Source organism: Podarcis liolepis (genome assembly GCF_965112155.1).
Source record: "Podarcis liolepis genome assembly, chromosome: 6".
Lineage (NCBI taxonomy): Eukaryota > Metazoa > Chordata > Lepidosauria > Squamata > Lacertidae > Podarcis > Podarcis liolepis.
The window spans coordinates 89840563-89865322 of NC_139559.1; the positions used below are offsets into that span (position 1 = coordinate 89840563).

The window sequence follows — 24760 nt, forward strand, 5'->3', positions numbered from 1 at the left end:
TAATTTAAAAGGATATTCCCTCCCCAAGCCTAATTGTTGGGTGGGTGGGGGCTTCATGGGTCTCAATCAGATACACTATCCCTCCCCAGCTGCAATCTCCACACAGGAGATTTTTTCAAAGCTTAAAACCTTCAAAGGAGCTGGCAAAGGGGGGGCATTGATGGAGAAGCTGCTGGATCACTACCATAATGTCTACCTCCTAAACCAGGGGTCTGCAACCTTTAAGACAAAAAGAGCCACTTGGACCCGTTTCCGAAGAAAAAAAACTGGGAGCCACAAAACTCGTCATTATAAAAATAACTTTTTTGACACTTTTTTATTATTTTTTTGTTTGACCCCTCAGAATTACTCCTCCTCATAGAAATAAACGTTAAATTAACAAGTTACCTTTTTTTTGGTGTGTGTTCTTCACTCCCCTTCAAAACAGTGACCAGCGTACATGTCCCCTTTCAATGCAGTGACCAGCGTACATGCCCCTTACAATGTAGCGGGCAGGCGGGCGGGAAGGTGACGTCGGAACGGTGCGTGACTAATGCACGCACCGCCCCCATGCGACGTCACAGCCAGTACAGCGCCCGCCACAGTGGGGAGTGTTGGGGCGCACAATGCGCCTCCTCCCCTCGCTAGTATCCACCCCGGAGCCGCGGCAAAGGTGTAAAAGAGCCACATGCGGCTCCGGAGCCGCGGGTTGCAGACCCCTGTCCTAAACTGTAACGTAGGAGGGGCTTAAGTATGTAATCACAAGACCTGTTCTCGATAGGTTGTAAGTTTTTATACGTGCAAAGGAAAACATGATGTTAAAAATGAGCAGTGAATTGCAAAATGCCTGTGTGTGTTTGTGTTTTCAGTTCTACCCATAATTCAGCATGGACAGCAGATATTCAGTACCATAGAAGGCATCCCAGTTACAATGCCCTGCAAATCCAGTGGAGTACCCAAGCCATCTATAGTCTGGTCCAAGGTAACTGCAAAGTCTTGAGTGGCTTATAGCGAAAAATTAGCTGGACATGTAGCAATGAATGAATCAATGAATCAGTCTTCCCTCGGTAGAAATACGGATTTGACGCAGGACATTCAACTTCTGGCTCCGCCTAAACTCAAATCCTCCTGGTCTAATATCCCTAGTGCAACAAGACTGTCACAAGAGTACCTGGTCGAAAATTGTCAACCCCAAACTTCACTCTTGTGGTTTATTCCCACAACAGCTACTCACCGTGGGTTATAGCAAAGCAAACGGTCTAATTTGCCAACGCCTAAATGATACTGAGGGGGACGCGGGTGGCGCTGTGGGTTAAACCACAGAGCCTAGGACTTGCTGATCAGAAGGTCGGCGGTTCGAATCCCCGCGACGGGGTGAGCTCCTGTTGTTCGGTCCCAGCTTCTGCCAGCCTAGCAGTTCGAAAGCACAAAGTGCAAGTAGGTAAATAGGTACCGCTCCAGCAGGAAGGTAAACAGCGTTTCCGTGTGCTGCTCTGGTTTGCCAGAAGCGGCTTAGTCATGCTGGCCACATGACCCGGAAGCTGTACGCTGGCTCCCTCGGTCAATAAAGCGAGATGAGCGCCGCAACCCCAGAGTCGGTCACGACTGGACCTAATGGTCAGGGGTCTCTTTACCTTTACTAAATAATACTGAGCATCAGAGCAACTTGGCCACAATAAGGAAATTTTGCCCGTGGTATGACCATTTTCCATCCTTCCAATTTGACTCTCTGGCACCCTATTTGTATAACCTAGCAATTCCAAAATATAGACGCGCCTTCACCCTCGCAAGACTGAATGTACTGCCCTCGGCTGTACTTGAGGGACTATTCCAACAGATTCCATACGAAAAACGCTTATGTCCCTGCGGAGATGGCAGCACCGAATCAGTGGCGCACGCCCTCCTTGCGTGCACTCTTTTCAAAGACCTGAGGAACAAGATTATTACGCCTCTTTTATTGACCATTCTGGGTCGCACAACCACTGCCACAGTGTCGTTTCTCCTGTCAGGTAAAGAGGAGCAGATGACTGCAAAGGTTGCAAGGTTTCTAGCTGGGGCAATCAGAATAAGGTCCACTACAGTGGTGCCTCGCAAGACGAAAAGAATCCGTTCTGTGATTCTCTTCGTCTAGCGGTTTTTTCGTCTTGCGAAGCAAGCCCATTGACAGATTAGCGGATTAGCGATATTAGCGGCTTTTAGCGGCTTTTAGCGGCTTATCTGCTGATCGGATCAGCTGATAAGCAGCTTAGCGGCTTAGAAAAAGGGGGGAAAGGGAAAAAACCAGCAGGAACTCGCAAGACATTGTCGTCTTGCGAAGCAAGCCCATAGGAAATTCGTTTTGTGAAGCACCTCCAAAACGGAAAACTCTTTCGTCTAGCGAGCTTTCCGTCTTGCGAGGCATTCGTCTTGCGGGGCACCACTGTATTTGACTGCTGATTCAGGACCCTAAACCGTGTTTTATATAACCAACTTTTATTTTGTTCAGTGTATATCGCAATGCTTTTTGTTGCTGTGGCCGACGACTGATGCAAATAAAGTTTCATTCATTCATTCATTCAGTATGCATATTACCAAAATCTCGAGAGCATTCATTGCTAGAAGGAAATGTCATCTTAAAAAATAAATATATCCTCGAACAATAGCAAGCCAACATGAAGCCAGCCTAAGAAATAAGCAAGGTTTGCCTTTCTTTTCCCTCACCCTTACTCATTCACGTTGGCCCCATTAACTAGCCTACAAAAACTACCAAGTAACGCTTGGCAATCCTCATGGCTTCAATAAATACATAGGTTTAGTTACTTAAAATATTTATATCCTGCCTTCCAGTCTTAGTTCCCAAGGTGTATTGCCACAAGTCCATAGAATAAATAAAAGTGACGTAGCTAAAACAGCAGTGAAATAAATCAATAAAAGCATCTTCGTAGACATCTTCAAAGGCATGCATCAAAAGCTTAACTATAAATAAGAACATGTCTGCAAGGTAATGGAGTAAACAGTACTGTTTTTAATTGATGCCTACAGAGCATAAAGCACTGAGTGAATAGATGAGGTGTGTTTGTTTGTGTGTGTGTGTTTCACAATCAGAGCCCCACAGCCAACAAAGCCCTACCTTTTGGTAGAATTTTGAGCAGGGCCTCCAATGAAGACCTTTGAAGTTGGGTGAGCTTGTATGGCAGGCACAGGCAAACTCGGCCCTCCAGATGTTTTGGGACTACAGTTCCCATCATCCCTGACCACTGGTCCTGTTGGCTAGGGATGATGGGAGTTGTAGTCCCAAAACATCTGGAGGGCCGAGTTTGCCTATGCCTGTTGCATGGGAATATGTGGTTCTTTAGTTACCCATCCATCTTGAAATAGACTCAGCTGCTTGAAGTAGAACCTCAGGGGCCAGTCCATATGGAACGGACATTGATGATCCTACCCGCTTATGAATGTCCCTTTGTAGGTCCCCCCCCCATTAAAAATATTTATGTCCTAACTAAACGGCCCTAAACGGCCTTGGTCCAGTATACCTGAAGGAGTGTCTCCACCTCCACCGTTCTGCTCGGACACTGAGGTCCAGCGCCGAGGGCCTTCTGGTGGTTCCCTCACTACGAGAAGCCAAGTTACAGGGAACCAGGCAGAGGGCCTTCTCAGTAGTGGCACCCACCCTGTGGAATGCCCTCCCACCAGATGTCAAAGCGATAAACAACTACCTGACATTCAGAAGACATCTTAAGGCAGCCCTGTTCAGGGAGGTTTTTAATGTGTGACACTTTAGTGTATTTTTGGTCTCTGTGGAAGCCGCCCAGAGTGGCTGGGTAAACCCAGCCAGATGGGCGGGGTACAAATAATAAATTATTATTATTATTATTATTATTATTATTATTATTATTATTATTATTATTATTATTATTTTCTCTGTCTTCCCCAGAAAGGAGAGGTTATTTCTCCCAGCAATCTGAAATTTTCTGTGGGGTCTGATGGGAGTCTCTACGTAGTTTCTCCAGGAGGCGAGGAGTCTGGGGAATACATCTGCACTGCAACCAATGCGGCAGGCTATGCAACGCGCAAAGTTCAACTGACTGTCTATGGTAAGTAAATACTAAAGCCTGCATATTCAGATCATGTTTACAGTGGAACCTCGGGTTGTGGATGTGATTCGTGCGGGGGGCATGTTCAAAACCGCAGTCACTTATGGACTCAGTTTTAAAACCATGTTTATGGGAGGCAATCTTACTTGGCTACGAGTGATTGCCAAGGAAAGGAAAGGAGAAAGGGAAGGGAAGGAGAAAGGAAAGGAAAGGTCCACCCCACTATGTGGTTCACTACTGCATTTATCAAGATGTAACTGACACCTGAATATTCATGCCTGGTAAGATAGCCAACATGGGGTGCTTGAGAAGTCCAGAGGATAGACTGTTGGATGACCTGAATTGAAATCCAGCCTTGGGTTAGGATTCAGCAGGGAGCGGGATAGTGATTATCCCTTTGCCTCTATCCTCCAGTTCCAGTGTTTTGACTATAAGCATTTTTGGCAGTTGTGAATGGAGCATGCAGCGGATCCAGAATGCAGCACACATTAAACCATAGCTGTCAACCGTCCCTTATTTGGTGGGAAAGTCCCTTATCCCAGCACTGTGTCCTGCTGCTGTCCCTTATTGATGATGTCCCTTAAATTTCCCGGGTTTCAAAGGAAGCAGCTTCTCTGCCTGCCTGCCGGCCGGCCGGCCGGCCAGGAAGGAGGGAGGCTCCAACTGTGTTGCTTGGCTGCATTGCTCACCCAATAAGGAGTCTAAGAACAACTGGGTGGTGGAGCTTGCATGCCTTGTGCTGATCAAATCGGCTGCATTGCCTGGGGACTCGCCTTTGCTCAGCGCTTCCCAGCAGAGAGGTGATGGTGGTTTCCCTTGCTGCATCCCCTTTGCCGGGTTGCTGCGCTGTGGGAACCACCGCTTGAGGCTTCGTTTGGCTGCTGGCTGGGCTTTCTGCCTTTGGCTTGGAGGGGCTCAGAAGTTGAACATAGCTGTGTTTGGAAAATCCCTTATTTTGGCTGCTGATCCCTTATTTTCGAGGCTGCTGGTCCCTTATTTTCAAATCTGTAAGTTGACAGCTGTGCATTAAACTGAAGTGAAATGCTTTTGTATATAATAAGCTTTGGTGCCTGGATGAGTGCGTGTGCAATAACAACAACAGCAATAGCAAAACAGAACCAAATATAATAACAGATGCCAAATAAAACAAAATAGGAATGAAAGGGTAAAAGAGGATTTCCCAGGGCGAAACATATAGGAATAGAATACCTAGATATGCTTTGATTATATGAATGTTCTATTGCAGTGAAACCTAGAGTGTCCAGACCTGGAGATCTGCAAGGATTTTCACGGGACAATCCAATAGAGATTTCAGTGACCGCAGGGGAAGAGGTCACACTTCCCTGTGAGGTGAAAAGTTTGCCGCCACCTATAATAACCTGGGCTAAAGAAATGCAGCTTATCTCTCCATACTCTCCAAGGTAAGAGTTCTATTTGTTTGTCATCTGTAGAGCAAATTCAAAATAAAAACATCCAGGGCTTGCTAGATACTCTCTTGTGTTTATAAAGATCTACCATGTTATATTTAAGGTATCCAAAAGTAGTGTTTCATCCTACTTTTTTATTTCCGTTCACCAGGAACGGGAGTTCTGTAGTGCAATGTGCCTTTTTTCTTGTTTTTAATTAATTTCCTTTTTATAGGGAATCCAAGAAAATGTTCTTCTGTGGGGTAGAAGCAGGTGATCTTTCTCAGCAACCTCACCAATTTATAAGTAGTAGGGTTCTCTGAGGGGAAGCCATGGTGCTAAATGATATAAAACTCATAAATAAGTTTGTGGCACAGATAAGCTCTGCCTGAGGTTCACCGTTGTGAATTTGCCTTGTTGATTGCTCGCATATTTGCATGGCTGCCTGATTTTTCATTCAGTAAAACGCACAAATGTACCAAAATAAAAATAAAAAATCTTTCTGGTGTGGTCTTTTAATACAGTTTCCTGGGCCGTGCCAGAAATCTTAGCTTTATCTCAGTTCTCTAGGGTCCAAAATTTTGATTCCAGTTTCTCTGGTCTGTTTGCTGAAATCCTTAAGTTGACCCTGGAGGGTTTGCATCAGAATCAACAAATTCTTCCAAATCCCACTGTGCTTTTTGTGGTTTTCCACGCTGAGTACAAGGCAGTATTGTGAATTTGTATTGCAAAATACACTTTGTTCAAATTAGACAATCTAATAGGATTTTACCATGCAGTTTCCACACTTTCTGGCTGCGCGTATTGCTTATGTATTAGTACTGTAATGCTATGTGCCCTCCTCTAATATGTGGTTACAAGAACAAAACAAGTTTCAAACTTTCTGAAATGCTTCATTTTTTCAGGCCAGGGGTAGCTTTACAGAACATTATTTGACATAAGAATAGCAACAAGAAAATGCCAACTCATCCATATAGCCTTGAAACGTTTCCCAGCAGAAAAGTCTTATGAAATTAATCCACCCACCCCCAATAACTGAAGCATGGAAGCCACATTGCAAGAACTCAATGCTGAGCCTCAAACTCATACAGTGGTGCCTCACAAGACGAAAAGAATCCGTTCTGTGATTCTCTTCGTCTAGCGGTTTTTTCCGTCTTGCAAAGCAAGCCCATTGAAGGATTAGCGGATTAGCGCTATTAGCGGCTTTTAGAGGCTTTTAGCGGCTTATCTGCTGATCGGATCAGCTGATAAGCAGCTTAGCGCTATTAGCGCTATTAGCGGCTTTTAGTGGCTTATCTGCTGATCGGATCAGCTGATAAGCGGCTTAGCGCTATTAGCGCTATTAGCGGCTTATCTGCTGATCGGATCAGCTGATAAGCGGCTTAGTGCTATTAGCGGCTTTTAGCGGCTTATCTGCTGATCGGATCAGCTGATAAGCGGCTTAGCGGCTTAGAAAACGGGGGGGGGGGGGGAAACCAGCAGGAACTCGCAAGACATTGTCGTCTTGCGAAGCAAGCCCATAGGAGATTCGTTTTGCGAAGCACCTCCAAAACGGAAAACTCTTTCGTCTAGCGAGTTTTCCGTCTTGCGAGGCATTCGTCTTGCGGGGCACCACTGTATTGGGCCACAGTAAGACAACATATTGTAGACGTATCAGTGCCGTACCTTTGACTATCAGATTCCCAATACGGGCCTGATTCCAATAGCGCTGCTGCTTAGCCGTGTGCTGCTCTTGTGCATTGGATCGGGGCCATCATGTATAGACAGTGTTGTCTGCGACGACACAGTAGTTTGCAGAATAAATTGCAACGTTGTAGTCTCTCCATTTTAAGAGATCCACACCTTTTGGTTTTGAACCCAGAGTAAAAGCACGTGTTCAAAGCAGTCAGGTGGTGTAGGCTTACCATTTCAGTTGGCATGTGGGGAGTTGTATTTTTGAGTGTTCCTCACCCCCAGATGATATAAGAAGAGTCAGTCTATAGGGGGATCTATCTAGGTTTTGGCTGGAACAGAGGCACAAAAATAAATTTAAAAAAACACACATTAAGTAAAGTTTTCTTTTTGTTTCAGAATAATTGCAATTGGTTTTAGGATGGTAGATAAAAAGCAAGGTATTAGCTTGCTCAGAAGCTTTTTAATATGATTATTAGTTTTCCAAATTTTTACAAATCAAATTAAGAGACGGCTGCACCTTCAAGCCCTCTGTTCCTTTGCTGGTGCAGTTTGATTTCAAACCACAAAGGTGAGCACTTAGCTTCATGTCAGATGGTTCTCAGGTGGTGGGTGGGGGTCTCGTTGGCCTGCAGGGGCTGGGAGTGGTCAGGATCTGGCCCATGGGGCAGATCCAGTTTCCCATTCCTGGCTGAGAACTTTCTTCATGAAATGCTATTATTGGTTTTTTTAAAAAAAACAAAAACGTGGGGCTGCCTTGATGTACAGTTGGAAGTGGGTATTTTGCAGCAATGGATATCATGCGCAGTTGCTGATTGCGTAGCGTCGTTCTTGGTCTTGCGTCAGGTTCTGCTCCTGTCTCCCAGCTTTTTCTTGTTTCCAAGTCTCATTCCTGTCATGGCTTTGTCTATCTGCTGTTTAGCTTGGCTTCACTGTCTCCCTGCCCCTCATTTTCCGTTCCTCACCTGACTGGGATTACATGGCTCAGACATAGCGTCAGAATATACACTTGGGAACGAAATCATAGCTCTGTTTTGAGCTGCACTTCATTTTGGCATGGATACCTATTTCTTTTTCTTCTTTAAAAATAAATTTTATCAATACTAGGTTGTGACGGTGTGGGATGAAAGCTGCTTTGCTTCTCAAGAAGTGCAAGAAGAAAAAAAGACAAGAAAATAAATAAATGAAAAATAGGAAAAACAAACAACCATAGCAACAAGGAAATGACATATGAAGAGGGGAGAGAGACAATATAACCAAAACTCTATAATACCATGAATAAATTAAAGGGGGAAATATAATCATTTATTTCATCATTCCAGAAATGGAAAAACAAGACCCACCTTTCAATTCGTTTGTTTCCTTGATTATTAAGTATTGTGTTTTTCCTCACATGTATGTTTTATCACTAATATAGTTTGCCATGTTTTTCTTAATCAAGTTTTGGTAGGAAGATTTCTGTTTTTCCATTTTTTCCCTGCAATGCACTGCTTTGCTGTTAGTAGCAGTATAGTAATTTGTTGTAAATCATCATTAATGACTTTAGGATGAAGTATAAGCATGGAGACTATTACTAACACAGAGAATCCCTCCTTTTCAAAGAATACATTGAATATATGGTCTGTCACTTCTTCTGACCAGGGATGGGGGAGAAATTTGGTTCAGTTTACATTTTAACGTGAGCCTATGTAATTTGTGGGTGGCACTGTGGTCTAAACCACAGAGCCTAGGGCTTGCTGATCGGAAGGTTGGCAGTTTGAATCCCCACGACGGAGTGAGCTCCTGTTGCTCGGTCCCAGCTCCTGCCAACCTAGCAGTTCAAAAGCATGCCAGTGCAAGTAGATAAATAGGTACCGCTCCGGCAGGAAGGTAAACAGCGTTTCTGTGCACTGCTCTGACTAAGAAGCGGCTTAGTCATGCTAGCTACATGACCCGGAAAAACTGTCTGTGGACAAAACGTTGGCTCCTTTGGCCAGTAAAGCGAGATGAGCCTCAACCCCAGAGTTGTTTACGACTGGACTTAACTGTCAGGGGTCCTTTACCTTTATGTAATTTGTGTTTCCCAAAACAATACGTGAGCCAAAATACAGATATTGTTAGAAATGTGCTTTTCTCCAAAGATTTTATAGGTCTTGTGCATGCTTGTTGTGCACTCAGCAGTAATATCAAACTACTCTTGGAAAGGTTATACAGTTCCCTTCAGCTGCCCACAAACAGGAGTGGGGAACATTGGGGTTTTTATGGTCAGTGGGGCCCTGTGCCCAGCCATTTTGGTACACCTCCTTCAGTGGCTAACACCCAAAGGGACCTGTTTCTGGACCGGTAAAGTTTTACTTCCAATAGAGGTCCCTCAATTCCTGTTTTCAGTGAACACGCCATGCGATGATATATGGGCTGGGCTGGGGGACACTTCCTCAAGTGTAGAAGCACGATAGAAAAATCCACTAATTTCTCCATAGATTGGATGGCATGGCATATTTAAAAGGGGAATTATTTTGTTGTTGTTGTTCTCAGTCTCTTACTTCATTCGCGAGATATGTAGAAGGAAGACGTAAGACAGATCACAAGCACAGTTAGGTGAAAACCAGGCCAATCTGAGCAAAAAATAATACTGAACAGATGCCGTTTAGCGTGTGGTATTCATTACTAATATCTCAGCAACGTGCATTCCCCCTCATGGTAAATATTTATATAGTCATATCTGTTTCCTGCTTTTTCCAGGCACACCTTCCTCCCTTCAGGGTCAATGAAGATCACAGAGACACGGGTTTCAGACAGTGGCACGTATCTCTGTGTAGCCACAAACATTGCTGGGAATGCGACTCAGTCAGTGAAGCTCAATGTACATGGTAAGCTGTTTAGAGTGCAGTAAGAGTCCTTTCTGAGTTAGTGGGGGGGGGGGGAGTCTAGACATACATGCAGAGGTACTACTTCAGTTGCTGGCACCAGAATCTTCCCATATTTTTTTAGGAGGGATGCCTGGGTCTTGACACCCTAAGGCTTCTTGGGCACAGTCTGTTGGAATGTCCTCTTCCACAAATCCTATCTTAATGGAAAGAAAGTGCAGTGTAGCAGGCATCTTTAAGAGCTTTTCCAGATGCCAAAGAAACCCACAAAATCTGTAATCAACAAATTACGCTAGTAGGACCGCAAGAAGTTTTGTAAGGAGAAATATACGAAGTGTTACAAAGTAGAAGAAGATAATTGGTTATGAGTTTGAAATGTAATGGGGAAAATAAGAAATGCATACTGAGAGATTAGATTGGACAATTTTTAGACAGAATTGATGGAAGTCAAAAATTTGAATAAGATGTAAAAGTATGTTTAATTACTGTTGAAAATGATATGTTTTTTAAAAAAACCTAATAAAAAATTATATTAAAAAAAACCAACCCACAAAATCACAGACCCGCCAACATACCTCGGGGGAAAATAGGGACATTTCTCACTCCTCTCCAACTGACCCTCCTCAACTCCCTTTTTTTCTTGTTCTCCTGCCCACAGGGCATTTGCACCAACGGGACACAGCATACAAGCCCTCCACTATCCTGAGAAAACCCCTTAATCCCATATTTTAAAATTATTATTATTCTTTGGTAGATTTACAAAAAATAAAAATGCACACCAATGAATAAATTGGAGAAAGGGGTAAGATTAGACATGCATGCAAAAAGCATTTTTTAAATAATAATAAAAATGAAGACTCCTTGCATTCTGCTCTGCTCCCCCATTCTTCCCGCTCAGGGCGGATTTCTGCTCTCTGCAGTTCAGAGCTAGCGCATCACAGGGACTGGGCCTTGGCGGCTGCATCCTCTCCCCCTCCTCTGTATTCAAGGGGAGGAGAGGGGAGATGGTTCTGTTTGGGAAGCTGGAATGCCTGCGCTGATGGAACGATGTTAAAAACACAACATTGAATTCTGCCCTAAATAAACTCAACATATGGCTCTTTGTGGACGCGGGTGGTGCTGTGGGTTAAACCACAGAGCCTAGGACTTGCCAATCAGAAGGTCGGCGGTTCAAATCCCCACGATGGGGTGAGCTCCCGTTGCTCGGTCCCAGCTCCTGCCAACCTAGCAATTCGAAAGCACGTCAAAGTGCAAGTAGATAAATAGGTACCACTCTGGCGGGAAGGTAAACGGCATTTCAGTGCGCTGCTCTGGTTCACCAGAAGCGGCTTAGTCGTGCTGGCCACATGACCCGGAAGCTGTACACCAGCTCCCTCGGCCAGTAAAGTGAGATGAGCATCGCAGCCCCAGAGTTGGTCACGACTGGACCTAATGATCTGGTGTCCCTTTACCTTTACCTTTTTATGCTTCTTTATGTGCTTTAGCAATTGGAATTTGCTCCACGATCAGCATGGTTAAGAGCAGGGATGGGTAACCTATGGCTCCCTAGATGTTTCTGGACCACCGCTTTGACCATAGGCCATTCTAGCTGGGGTTGATAGTTAAGAGGGTGCTCTATGTTGATTTTCAAAGTCTTTAAGCCATGTAGAGGCCAAGTGCTGCACTCCCATCGATCATATCTTACTGAAGGATCTGATAAAACCTTTCTGTTTCAGCACTAACTAACTCACTTTGCCTAGTTCCTCCAAAGATACAACGTGGGCCTCGAGTGATGAAAGCAAAAGCTGGTTCCAGAATCGATATACCTTGCAACGCACATGGGGTCCCACCTCCAACGATCACTTGGCTTAAAGACCAAAATCCCATTTTGGTAGACAACAGGCAATATGGTGCCTCTTCAGACGGGGCTCTCAGAATCAGCAAAGTCTTGATATCCGACTTGGGAATCTACAAATGTGTGGCAAGTAACATTGCCGGCCGCGATGAAGCTGAGATAATGGTCCACGTTCAAGGTACTATAGCGTTGGAGCCAAAAATGTTAGCACAGTAATGGATTGTCCCTTTAATTTTTAGTATGCTATAGCACAAAACAAGAAGCATGTGACGAAAAAATATGTATTTTGTCTGAGTAATTTATGAGTAACTATGTAATTTGAATACAGTGGTACCTCGGTTTTTGAACATAATCCATACTGGAAGACCGTTTGAGTTCTGAAACGTTCGCAAACCAAAAACTCAGTAGCTCATGTTTCATGTTCAACTTCTGAGGCGTGTTCAAAAACTGAAGCATTTACTTCCGGGTTTGCAGCGTTTGAAAACCGAAACGTTTGTCAACAGAGATGATCCAAAACTGAGGTGCCACTGTATCAGATTAATTCGTATTTCTGAGTTTTAAAACAGAATTTTGAGAAACTTACACGTTTTGGGAAATCAAGCGACGCAATATTTAATTTCTGTTCCTTCCCTCACTTTAGAACCTCCTACTGTAGGTGCGCTTGATCCGCCGTACAACACTCCACTGCAGGAAAGAGTAGCAAAGGAACGAGTTGCCTTCCCATGTCCAGCCAAAGGTATGGAATGCAATGTTATTCATGTACCTAGAATCTCCTGCAATTGTTCTTGGAAACCTGAGGTATCTTCTCTGCCACATTGCCAGTAGCTACTCCTGGTAGAGTGGAAGAAAACCCAGTTAATTGTTTTAAAAATTCACTGGGTGTGCTGACATAGTTCAATTGGAGTGCATTGTGGGTCCCAACTAAAGAAGAATGAGAACTTAAGTTGACATAATATGCACAGCTTGCAGACTTAACATATAGAATAAGAGAACAAGAAAGCATATGTTTAAAGAAGATTGGGAAATGTTTATTGAATATATGGGAAATAATTGTGTACAGATGAAAACGCTGGCAGCATTAAGATAAATTCAAACAAGTTTTGATGGATGCAATAATGGAATACTGAATGGTATAGGTTTTTTTTTGGTAAAATATGCAGGGATTTGTGATATGCAAAATGAACCATGGAAAGAGAAGAAGGGAACTCATTGATATCTTAAGGATGTAAAAATGAGTATTTTAAATTGTAAAGCAGAAAATTTAATTAAAATTATATACAATCTAAGTGCATTGTTAGACAATCTAGTGCTTTGTTCTTGGGTTGTTGTTGTCTCCATACAGGGCTTGTGTCAGTTAAATTACTGGCCTGTGTTTCATTGAAGACTCCCAAAAACCTTATTATTAAAGTATTTCCTTTTTTTAAGCGAAATTTCAGAAGCCACGTATAGCACGCTCTGTCCTTCTCTGCAGGTACCCCAAAGCCTGTGATAAAATGGTTGCATAATAACAAGGAGCTAACTGGAAATGAACCTGGCATTTCAATCTTGGAAGATGGCACCCTGCTGGTTATTGATTCAGTCACACCATATGACAATGGAGAATACGTCTGCGTTGCGGTCAATGAAGCTGGAAGCACAGAAAAAACTTACAACCTGAAAGTTCATGGTAAACAAGCACCAAATATATTTCTAATGCTATAGGGTGGCGCTGTGGTCTGGACCACTGAGCCTCTTAGGCTTGCCGATCGGAAGGTCGGCAGTTCGAATCCCCACGACGGGGTGAGCTCCCGTTGCTCTGTCCCAGCCCCTGCCAACCTAGCAGTTCAGAAGTACACCAGTGCAAGTAGATAAATAGGTACCACTGTGGCGGGAAGGTAAATGGCGTTTCTGTGTGCTCTGGTTTCTGCCACGGTGTCCCATTGCACCAGAAGCGGTTTAGTCATGCTGGCCACATGACCCAGAAAGCTGTCTGTGGACAAACGCCGGCTCCCGCAGCCTGAAAGCGAGATGAGCGCTGCACCCCATAGTCTCCTCTGGCTGGACTTAACCATCCAGGGGTCCTTTACCTTTACCTTTTTACCTAATGCTATATTTACAAATGTTGTTTGTTTTATTCTTTCAATCGACTTCAAAATTGATTTTTTTAAAAAACAACAACAAGGCTCTGCTTGCAAATTGACTAGGTTTTCAATATTAGTTGAATAAATGTCAACCCCAGGGGTGGGGGCACACTTCACTGTGAGTGGAAGCTAAATAATAAAAAATACAAGAATGCCCGCTTCGATCAGTGGAATTGGCACTGCTGCAGGTGCCACATAATATCTGTTCTGCATTTGTAAGAACTCAGTTGTTTGGTGTGGCAGCGTCTGCCCTTTGGAACTCTCTGCCTAGTGAGATCAGGCAGGCATCTTCACTGTAGCCTTCTCAGTTCCTGCTAAAAATGTTCCTGTTTAGACAAGCCTACCCAGATGCTTAAGGGACGCGGGTGGCGCTGTGGGTTAAACCACAGAGCCTAGGACTTGCTGATCAGAAGGTCGGCAGTTCGAATCCCCATGAGCTCCCGTTGCATGCAACGGGAGCTCATGGGGACATGCAAACCGGTTATCCCACACCTTTTCCATGCCAACTCAGGAATGCAGAAAGAGTGATCATGTGGATGAAATAATAAAAGGAATGACCTTTCCCAGGGATGCACAAAGAGCCACCCAATAGAGGCATAAGCACAAGCCATGTCCCTTAGGATCTATGCCAGACTGCTTCAGAGTCCATCTCATCCTCTCTCTCCTGCACAATGATGCCTGATTGTCCACTCAGTGCTTCCATGATGTTGTTTATAATAAACCATGCTATGCTGAGGTCAGAGACGCGGGTGACGCTGTGGGTTAAACCACAAAGCCTAGGACTTGCCGATCAGAAGGTCGGCGGTTTGAATCCCCGCGACAGGGTGAGCTCCCATTGCTCAGTCCCAGCTCCTGCCAACCTAGCAGTTTGAAAGCACCTCAAAGTGCAAGTAGATAAATAGGTACTGCTCCGGCGGGAAGGTAAACGGCGTTTCCGTGTGCTGCTCTGGTTCGCCAGAAGCGGCTTAGTCATGCTGGCCACATGACCCGGAAGCTGTACTCCGGCTCCCTCGGCCAATAAAGCAAGATGAGCGCCGCAACCCCAGAGTCGGTCACAACTGGACCTAATGGTCAGGGGTCCCTTTACCTTTACCTTTACGCAGATACTTAGTAAGTTGAGGTAATTTTAATCTGTTTTAGTATTTTTACTCTTGTTTGCCTCGAAGCAGGGTTGTAAATCTTTCTTGATTTTGCAGTGTTATATTTTGTAAAAACCGCTTTGAGGGTGTGTTTTTGCAATTTAGCAGTTTATAAATTTTATGAAATGAATAAATAGTTAATAAAATAATATCTTTTTAAAAAGCAAAACCAAGCACCCAAATGTCCACATAAGTATTTATTCAGCTTCTTTGATTGCAGTTCCACCTGAAATCAGAGATCAGGACAAGGTAACAAATGCATCTGTGACTATTAATCAGCCCCTAAGTCTGTTCTGTGAGGTATCTGGCAACCCATTTCCCATCATCACTTGGTACAAAGCTGATGTTCAGGTATGTATAGGTGTGACTGATTCTCCCTCGCCCTACAGGTAAAATAAATAAAACCCAACAAAGTTAATTCCTCTTCCCCAGTAAAAGCTTTCTGAAAGCTTTTAGGAAGAACTCTGTAATTTTTTTGCTAACTGCTCTTTGGTGATGGTTGTTTCCTTCGGATAGATTTGGACTGAGTGCTGCATATATTTAAGCAGTGTTTAATACTTCAAATTGTAGGTTGCTGTGTGGCTTAATGATTACAATGGACATTCCATGTAATCCCTTGCAAAGAACTGTACTTTGGTGAAAACAATCATTTGTTAATTAAGAAGTATAACTCTAGCGGCTCAGAGTGTTCCCTGAATTCTCCCCCCTGCTGCCCTGTCTTTTACTCTACCTACCTATGTTTCTGCTGTTATTTCTATGCTGGCCCAATGTCCTCATTTACCTGGAAGCCTGAGACTTGGAGCCAGGTTGAGTAGTGTGTTTGTGTGTAAATACGAATGCAAATTTAGCTCATCGGCATGTTTTATTCTGCAAGCTGAAGCTATAGCTCCTTACTCTTGGGTTTTGATTTTTCTTTGGGTATAGACTACCCATGCCCTTGCGTACAACTGACCACCAAGCAGCAAATTTGTCCAGTTGTGGACAAATTTAAGTAGACTATAGGTATTCAAATCCATATATATTTTTGTCAGGTGACAAACAGGGTCATTAATTGGCCCTGTGAGGATGTCTTAAGACAGATGTCATGGTATTTAGGTGCAAGATGTTAGCAGGATGCCTGGCAGTTGAGTATGTTCTCTTCAGAATGTTGTAAAACAAATAATGTCCTACATCCAACTTTGATCTTTCCTCATTACTGTGTCTTTATTGAGTTGCTGGTAAAATCCCACCATTACCATAATAGAATGCATATTGAAGGCTTTTGGCTTCAGAAATCATATATTTTTTATTGCGCTAGCCATAGGCCATGGCATACTTTTGGCTTCAGTGGACTATAGCTGTCTGTTTGAGCCTGGGGATAGAACCTATAGGCCTTCTGGTGTTGTTATACTCCAATTCCCATCATCTCCAGCCAGCATAGCCATAGGGAAGAAGGCTAGTCTTCTTCTTCTATGGTGATCACTCGTAGCCAAGTAAGATTGTTTTTCATGAACACAGTTTTAATAGTGAGTCCGTAAGTGACTGTGGAGGCCAATTCTGGATCCACATGTCCTTCCACAGTGGGGACATAGGTTTCTGGGTGGGAGTTGATCACGGTGAGGGTTTGCCAAGCGTGCCTTCCTCTTAGCACATTTCTCCCTTTTGTCCTGTCCTGAGTTTGGACATCTTCAAAGTCAATGACACCTTTGGTAAAAGCTGTTCTCCAACTGGAGCGCTCGCAGGCCAGTGTTTCCCAGTTGTCCGTGTTTATACTACATTTTTTTAGATTTGCCTTGAGAGAGTCTTTGAACCTCTTTTGTTGACCACCAGCATTACGCTTTCCATTTTTAAATTTGGAATAGAGTAGTTGCTTTGGAAGATGATAATCAGGCATCCGCACAACATGACCAGTCCAACGAAGTCGGTGTTGAAGAATCATTGCTTCAACACTGGTGATCTTTGCTTCTTCCAGCACACTGGCATTAGTTTGCCTGTCTTTCCAAGTGATGTGTATGGTTTACCTCCACCTGTGTCCAGCTTTTATATATGTAAATAAACTCAAATATACCCACCTAAGAGAAGGAAAGCTGTGATCCTAAATCTCCACTGCTTTGTGGGATATCTCCAGGAGAATGAACGGCTAAGGGGTAAAACGCATCTGAAGTCCCTAGGATGGTTGGGTGATACCTTGTACTCCTCCTTTTGGCAACCCGTGCAGCCAAGCTGGTTCCATATACATTGCTCTGCTTTCTTTTGGTCCACTTAGCCAAGAGAGTGAATCTTGTCATCTGGGCAGCCCAGGACCTCTGTACACAAGGCCCAGGCTTGTGCCCCAGGGAGGTTCTTTCGGTGCTGCTAATGCAGTGGCTTGACTTCACCCCCAGAGGTGTACTCCATTGTCTCTCGAGACAGACAGGTGCTAACAGCAAGTCAAATATTGCAAAAACACCAGTAAGTCTCCAGTGACGTCCTTCCAAAGCAAAGCAAACCTGGATAAATTCCGTGACCCTGAAACTTTTCAATGTTTGGAGAAGTAGGTATTGAACAATATACCGTATTTTTTGCTCCATAAGGCGCACCTGGCCATAAGGCGCACCTAGTTTTTAGAGGAGGAAAACAAGAGAAAGAAATATCCGGAACGAAATAGTGGATGTATGATTTTTGTGGTTCATGCTTGTGGCCACAGACATGTGATCTAATGGTGAATTTGGGGTGACCCAATGCAAAAATCCCGAGGATCCACGTGGACCCATGCTTTGTAACCACATTTTTGCACCATTGCAGCCCCAGGAAACAGTAGGTGTGTGATTTTTTGGGTGCAGGCTGTAGCCATGGACATGCTATGTGATCTGATGGTGAATTTGGGGTGACCCAATGTAAAAATCCTGAGGATCCATGGGCTTTTACCTCCACCCTCCCAGGCAGCCTACTGCATCACACTGGAGAGCCAGTGTGTGTAGTGGTTAAGAGCGGTAGTCTCGTAATCTGGGGAACCGGGTTCGCGTCTCCGCTCCTCCACATGCAGCTGCTGGGTGACCTTGGGCCAGTCACACTTCTCTGAAGTCTCTCAGCCCCACCCACCTCACAGAGTGTTTGTTGTGGGGGAGGAAGGGAAAGGAGATTGTTAGCCGCTTTGAGACTCCTTAAGGGGAGTGAAAGGCGGGATATCAAGTCCAAACTCCTCCTCCTCCTCCTCCTCCTCCTCCTCCTCTTCTTCTTCTTCTTCTTCTTCTTCTTCTTCTAGCGGCCCTTATCTCTTTCCCTGATCAGCGAACGATCAGCGGCTTTGTTTCAACACCCCCTTCCCTCTTTCAAAAAAAAAAAAAAAGCATGATCTGCTTTTTGCCCCTGGGCAATTCAGCTCCAGGGACCATGCATTCGCTCCATAAGATGCACAGACATTTCCCCTTACTTTTTAGGAAGAAAAAAGTGCGTCTTATGGAGCAAAAAATACGGTAAATCAGTTATTCACTTGTGCTCATGATGTGATGGGCTGCAAGAGTGGAAGGGTTATTATAGCTCTGGGCTATAGTGATTTTTCCAGTCATGCTGCCTGCGTCCTTGCCCTAGTAGAAAACTAGTTAAGGAAACAACTGCCTCTTCAGATTTGGAAGATCATAGTGATAATTTATTGCCATCCGTAAAATTATTTAGCCTCTGCCATGACTCCTAATTGCAGATCATGCTTTATAACTTTCAGGAATACTGTTAAAGTATGACTGGCCTATTTAGGCCCAGGAAATGGTGTGGGTAAGTTAGATTATTCAGATGCTAGATTTGGCAGGTGTTGAATTAGTTGCTCTTGGATTGTTTTCAGGTGGTGGAGAGCAGCACTCTGCAGATTTTGAACAATGGGAAGCTGTTGAAACTTCTTAAAGCTGCAACCGACGATGCTGGACTGTATTCATGTAAAGCCACCAATGTAGCAGGAAGCTCAGAGAAATTCTTCAGTGTAGATGTGCGAGGTTGGTATTGTTAAAGATAGTAATCTTGAAAAAGTAGCCTTTAGTATTTCAAGTATACCTGACATTTAATATAAGCACAAGTTATAGAACAGTGGTGGGGCACCTAATGCCAACTCAGGATTTCTTGCCTCTTTTTAACAATAACATCTAAGTGCCCAGCAGCCCTTACTAATTTTGTTTGTTCTTTATACTTTTCAAGTTTATACATTTCACTAATTTTACAATCATTTTGACATTTCAAAACTTGACTTCCTTCCCCCTCTTTCTGCGGTTCCTTAAATTTGTTTTTAATATCTTCTTTTCATATCCAAATGAACGTAATTTGCTCCTTGATTCATTTTCTTTAAATATATACTGCAGATTGTTACAGTAATCCTGCCAATGTTTTGATCTATTTGCAATTTATCTGTAAAGATTCGATAAACCATTTCCATTCTTTTTAAAAACTTATCTTGATTTCTTAATTCTTCCGGTAAGTTTCACCATTTCTGCATATTCCGTAAGTTTTTGTATCCATTCTTCCTTTGCTAGGACTTTTGCTTCTTTCCATTTTTGGTCAAGTCACATTCTTGCCGCTGTAGTAGCATGCATGAATAAATTTCTATACATTTTAGGTAGTTCTCTCCCTATAATTCCTAAAAGAACAGCTTCTGTTTTTATTGGGTTGCTTTTTTTTTTTTTTACAAAGGTTATTTTAAACATCCTTTTCATTTCATTATACATCATTTCCCAATAAGCTTTAACCTTGGCCCTTACTAATTTTGGTTGCTTCTTCTTTCGATGTGGTCTAGCCCCATCTATAAGTGTCAGGGAGCATGATACATTTTGTTTAACCACTCTCCTCCTCCTGTTTGACTAGTGATTCTCATTGTTTCCTTTCCCACCAAGTCCCACCCACCATAAGAGGTGCCGACACATCTAGCGAAGTTTCCGTCGTCCTCAACCACGATGCCACCTTGGAATGCAGAGTCAGTGGTACTCCTCTCCCCATTATCCAGTGGTTCAAAGATGGAAAGTAAGTGCCCTATCTTACATTGATGCAACATAGTAAAGAGAGACGAGGAACTGTTGTCTTCTTGTTCATAGATCGGTAAAAGTAAACGTAAGCGTAAAGGACCCCTGGAAGGTTAATAATAATAATAAATACCGTATTTTTCACCCCATAGGATGCACCAGCCCATAGGACGCACCTAGTTTTTTGGGGGGAAATAAAGGAAAAAAATATTATTTCCCCCCCCCCAGATGCGCTGCGCTAAGCCCGAAGCTTGGGGTGTGCTGAGCTCAGCGCGCCCCAATCTTCTGGGTGCCGGCAAGGTCTCCGCTAGCTGTGGGAGAGCCGCGCGGCTCTCCCACGGCTAGCGGAGCGCTGTGCTAATCCCGAAGCTTGGGGCGTGCGGAGCTCAGCGCGCCCCAAGCATCTGAGTGCCGGCAAGGTCTCCGCTAGCCCTGGGAGAGCTGGGTCTCCCACGGCTAGCGGATAGCTTCCTGAAGCCTGGAGAGCGAGAGGGGTTGGTGCGCACCGACTCCCCTCGTTCTCCAGGCTTCAGCGAAAGCCTGCATTTGCCCCATAGGATGCACACACATTTCCCCTTCATTTTTGGAGGGGAAAAAGTGCGTCCTATAGGGCGAAAAATACGGTAATAAATTTTTATTTATACCCTGCCTTCCCCGTTCAGAAAACCGGGCTCAGGGCGGCTAACAACAAATTTAAAACACTTAATTGATGCTACAAAAAAACAGAATAAAATACGGTATAAAACGTGAATAACAATAAAATAAAAAATGAGTTTAGGGGGGAAATCCATCCAATAAACATTAGATGATCACCAGGGCTAGCTGGCTAAATCAGTCCTATTTGGGCCAGCGAGGAGACCAGGGGAGAATTAGCTGTGGGATCCCAGAGCGGGTAATCTTCATAAAAAGGGGAGGGTGAGGGAAGGAAGGAGGGGGAATAAAAGATCAGGCTAAGTTCAAATTGAAAGCCAGGTGGAATAGTTCTGTCTTACAGGCCCTGCGGAAGGAAGTTAAATCCCGCAGGGCCCTGGTCTCATGGGACAGAGCATTCCACCAGGTCGGAGCCATCACTGAGAAGGCCCTGGCCCTGGTGGAGGATAATCTAACTTCCTGGTTAAGTCCATTCAAAGGCGACTATGGGGTTGCGGCACCCATCTCGCTTTCAGGCCGAGGGAGCTGGTTTTTTGTTCACAGACAGCTTTCTGGCTCATGTGGCCAGCAGGACTAAACTGCTTCTGGCGCAACGGGACACCGTGACAGAAACCAGAGCCCACGGAAACGCTGTTTACCTTCCCGCCACAGTGGTACCTATTTATCTACTTGCACTGGTGTGCTTTCGGACTGGTAGGTTGGCAGGAGCTGGGACAGAGCAATGGGAGCTCACTCCATCGCAGGGATTCGACCCGCTGACCTTCTGATCGGCAAGCCCAAGAGGCCCAGTGGTCTAGACCACAACACCACCCAAATGGGTGCACACAGCTACAGTTGGGCCGCACACCAGTCCTCTTTTTTCCTTTCTTTGCTGGAACTCATCGAAACTCAGTTCTGGCACCCCTCAGGTGGGCACCGTTGCCATTTCATCAGAACAAGGGAGCCATTTGTGGTGAGTTCCAGCACCTCTTTTTTCCTAGGAAAAAACAGCACCGGTTCTTTTTAATACAGCTGTTTTGTGCAAGAGCCGTTCTGTGCAAAAGCGCTCCCATAAAATAAATGAAGAAACAAAAAATGTGAACGTGGTTGGGAAAAGGCAGGCGGCGTCCTTTCCTTTGGGCCGATGGAAGCAAAACGAAGTAGGGAGTGTGGTGACAGACTGCAGCACATGAAAAGCAAAATAAAGATACAACCTACAGACAATGTGCTTCAGTGTGTTCACAGTCGAGTAACACACAGTTTTATATTGGAATTTCTTCTTTTATGGGATTGCTTGGGAAAATCTAAATTTAGCGGGGGGAGGGGGGGTGCAGGTTGCCACTTGGATGAAAGGGATTTCCCCCCTAGGAAAAAGTAGAGACATAATCGCCTTTAAATTCACATAAACTGATTGGCAAGCCCAGATAAAAGTTAAAGCTGCTCATATGCCCAGTTCAGTAAGTGTGCATGCACATGAAAGCTCATACCAATAACAAACTTGGTATGGGATGCAGGTAGTGCTGTGGGTTAAACCACAGAGCCTAGGGCTTGCCAATCAGAAGGTCGGCAATTCGAATCCCCGTGACAGGGTGAGCTCCCGTTGCTCGGTCCCTGCTCCTGCCAACCTAGCAGTTCGAAAGCATGTCAAAGTGCAAGTAGATAAATAGGTACCACTCCGCCGGAAAGATAAACAGCGTTTCCGTGTGTTGCTCTGTTTCACCAGAAGCGGCTTAGTCATGCTGGCCACATGACCTGGAAGCTGTATGCCGGCTCCCTCGGCCAATAAAGCGAGATGAGCGCCGCAACCCCAGAGTCGGCCACGACTGGACCTAATGGTCAGCGGTCCCTTTACCTTTTTAAGGTGCTACTGGAAGGATTTTTTTTTTATTTTGTAGCAAAAGGTTACTCATGTTCCCCCAAAATGTAATCACAAAGCCCAGGGAAGCTCCTCTTCTACCTGTCATCTACTGATTTGGCAGACACGCTGACATATGCTAAAACATTATTTTCAGCCATTCATCTTTAGTAAATGAACACCACCATGGCTTTTAGGAATGTAAAAACCTGCTGAAAACAGGTACTAGACCATACCTTCTTGTGACGTTTGTAGTCCTAGGGTGAAACAAGGCTTTGTGTGAACCGAGACAGCAGGTTCTCAGGGCTTTAAGATCAATCTGCAGATGTCATTTTCATATCTTTTCAAAAAACAGCCGCATGAACAGCGGTGTATTGGAAACTTGTGAATGGAAGCCTTAATGAAATGAATGTGAGTGATCCCAGGAGACATTGCAAGTGGATCAAGCCTATTATTTTATTTGTTCGGCAGAATAGAGAAGAAGGTGAAATGTTTTTACAGATGCGCAGAGTTACACTCCAGCACAGTATACTGCAGAGTTGAGATTTTGAGCCTCTGAACTACACATCTTCCAGGAAAAGCCCGTTAGGGGATTGAACTTGGCAGTACAAATGTTAGTTGGACAACAAAAATGAGTATATAAATATTCTTGGACAAATAGCATTAGCGTTTCGTAATGCAGGCCAGTGGCCAAAGTGGATATTCTAATGGCAACTGCAACTTGGAAATCTGTACAGTGTAGAACACTGCCGGTAGCTGTTACCTGATGCTTTATCTTTGGGTATTTTGGAACCACTTTGCACACAGGTTCAGATGGTTAAGATTGAGGAAGGGAAACATTTGGCCCTCCAGATGTTGTGAAATCACAACTCCAATCAGCTTTGACTATTGGCCATGCCGGCTGGAGCTGATGGTAAATGTGGTTCAGGAACATCGGGGGGGGGGGGTCAAAGATTTTCCCATTATAGAATCTAGTCCAACCCCCTGCACTGCAGGAAATTCAGCTAAAGCATCCATGACAGATGACCATCCAATCTCTGCTTCAAACCCCCCAAGGAAGGAGATCCTAAGTTAAGAAGTTTAATAATTGAAAAATGCTGTCAGACTGTGGCTTCGAATTGTTTGGGCACATCTACATAACAAATAAAGGGACGCGGGTGGTGCTGTGGGTTAAACCACAGGGCCTAGGACTTGCTGATCAGAAGGTCGGCGGTTCGAATCCCCGTGACGGGGTGAGCTCCCGTTGCTTGGTCCCTGCTCCTGCCAACCTAGCAGTTCAAAAGCACGTCAAAGTGCAAGTAGATAAATAGGTACCGCTCCAGCGGGAAGGTAAACGGCGTTTCCGTGCGCTGCTCTGGTTCGCCAGAAGCGGCTTAGTCATGCTGGCCACATGACCTGGAAGCTGTATGCCAGCTCCCTTGGCCAATAAAGCGAGATGAGCGCCGCAACCCCAGAGTCGGCCATGACTGGACCTAATGGTCAGGGGTCCCTTTACCTTTACATAACAAATGTAAACTGTTAGGAGCCAGGTTTAAATGTTGGAACAATGTGATTTTGTTCAGTGAAACCCTAAGGGTGACTGCTTGCTGATCCCTAGCTTCCTGCTTAGAACTGCAGCTTCCACAGTTCCTTAGTTTGTTGACGCTGTGACAATTCAGTAGATTTTTACATTGATTTGAATTTTGTAATGCAGACGCACCATTTATGTGCAGCAGGTTGACCTAGTAGGGTTATGGCTGGACATGCATGAGGAACTCAGATCTCTGCAGATTTCAGTAGGAACTGTGACTTGATCCATACCTCTCGGACTAAAATACAGACATTGAACTTAGATATTCACTAGTTTTCATATTTCCTAAAATGTTCTGGTGCAGTCCTCTGCTCCATAAACATATCAAACTGCATTTAGAAATGTGCATTTGGAATGAAAATGCCTAACCTCCTCACAAACTTGGTGCAACCAAAGGGGAATTAAAGGGTAAAGGGACCCCTGACCATTAGGTCCAGACGTGGCCAACTGGGGTTGCGGCGCTCATCTTGCTTTATTGGCCGAGGGAGCCGGCGTACAGCATACAGTGGCCAGCATGACTAAGCTGCTTCTGGCGAACCAGAGCAGGGCACGGAAATGCCATTTACCTTCCTGCTGGAGTGGTACCTATTTATCTACTTGCACTTCGACATGCTTTCGAACTGCTAGGTTGGCAGGTGCAGGGACTGAGCAACGGGAGCTCACCCCATCGCGGGGATTT

At 44.5% G+C, this 24760-nt stretch overlaps 1 protein-coding gene across 1 annotated transcript in view; it reads left to right on the forward strand.

The window, feature by feature from the left end:
- The window catches only part of HMCN1 (hemicentin 1), a 330831-nt gene that overhangs the window by 129792 nt on the left and 176279 nt on the right, over window positions 1-24760 (forward strand). The window contains exons 20-29 of the mRNA XM_083506699.1: window positions 849-961; window positions 3893-4052; window positions 5299-5473; window positions 9851-9978; window positions 11715-11987; window positions 12450-12545; window positions 13281-13475; window positions 15289-15419; window positions 18865-19012; window positions 19901-20027. Coding sequence (XP_083362825.1) covers window positions 849-961; window positions 3893-4052; window positions 5299-5473; window positions 9851-9978; window positions 11715-11987; window positions 12450-12545; window positions 13281-13475; window positions 15289-15419; window positions 18865-19012; window positions 19901-20027 — 1546 coding nt within the window. The remainder of the gene's footprint in view (window positions 1-848; window positions 962-3892; window positions 4053-5298; window positions 5474-9850; window positions 9979-11714; window positions 11988-12449; window positions 12546-13280; window positions 13476-15288; window positions 15420-18864; window positions 19013-19900; window positions 20028-24760) is intronic.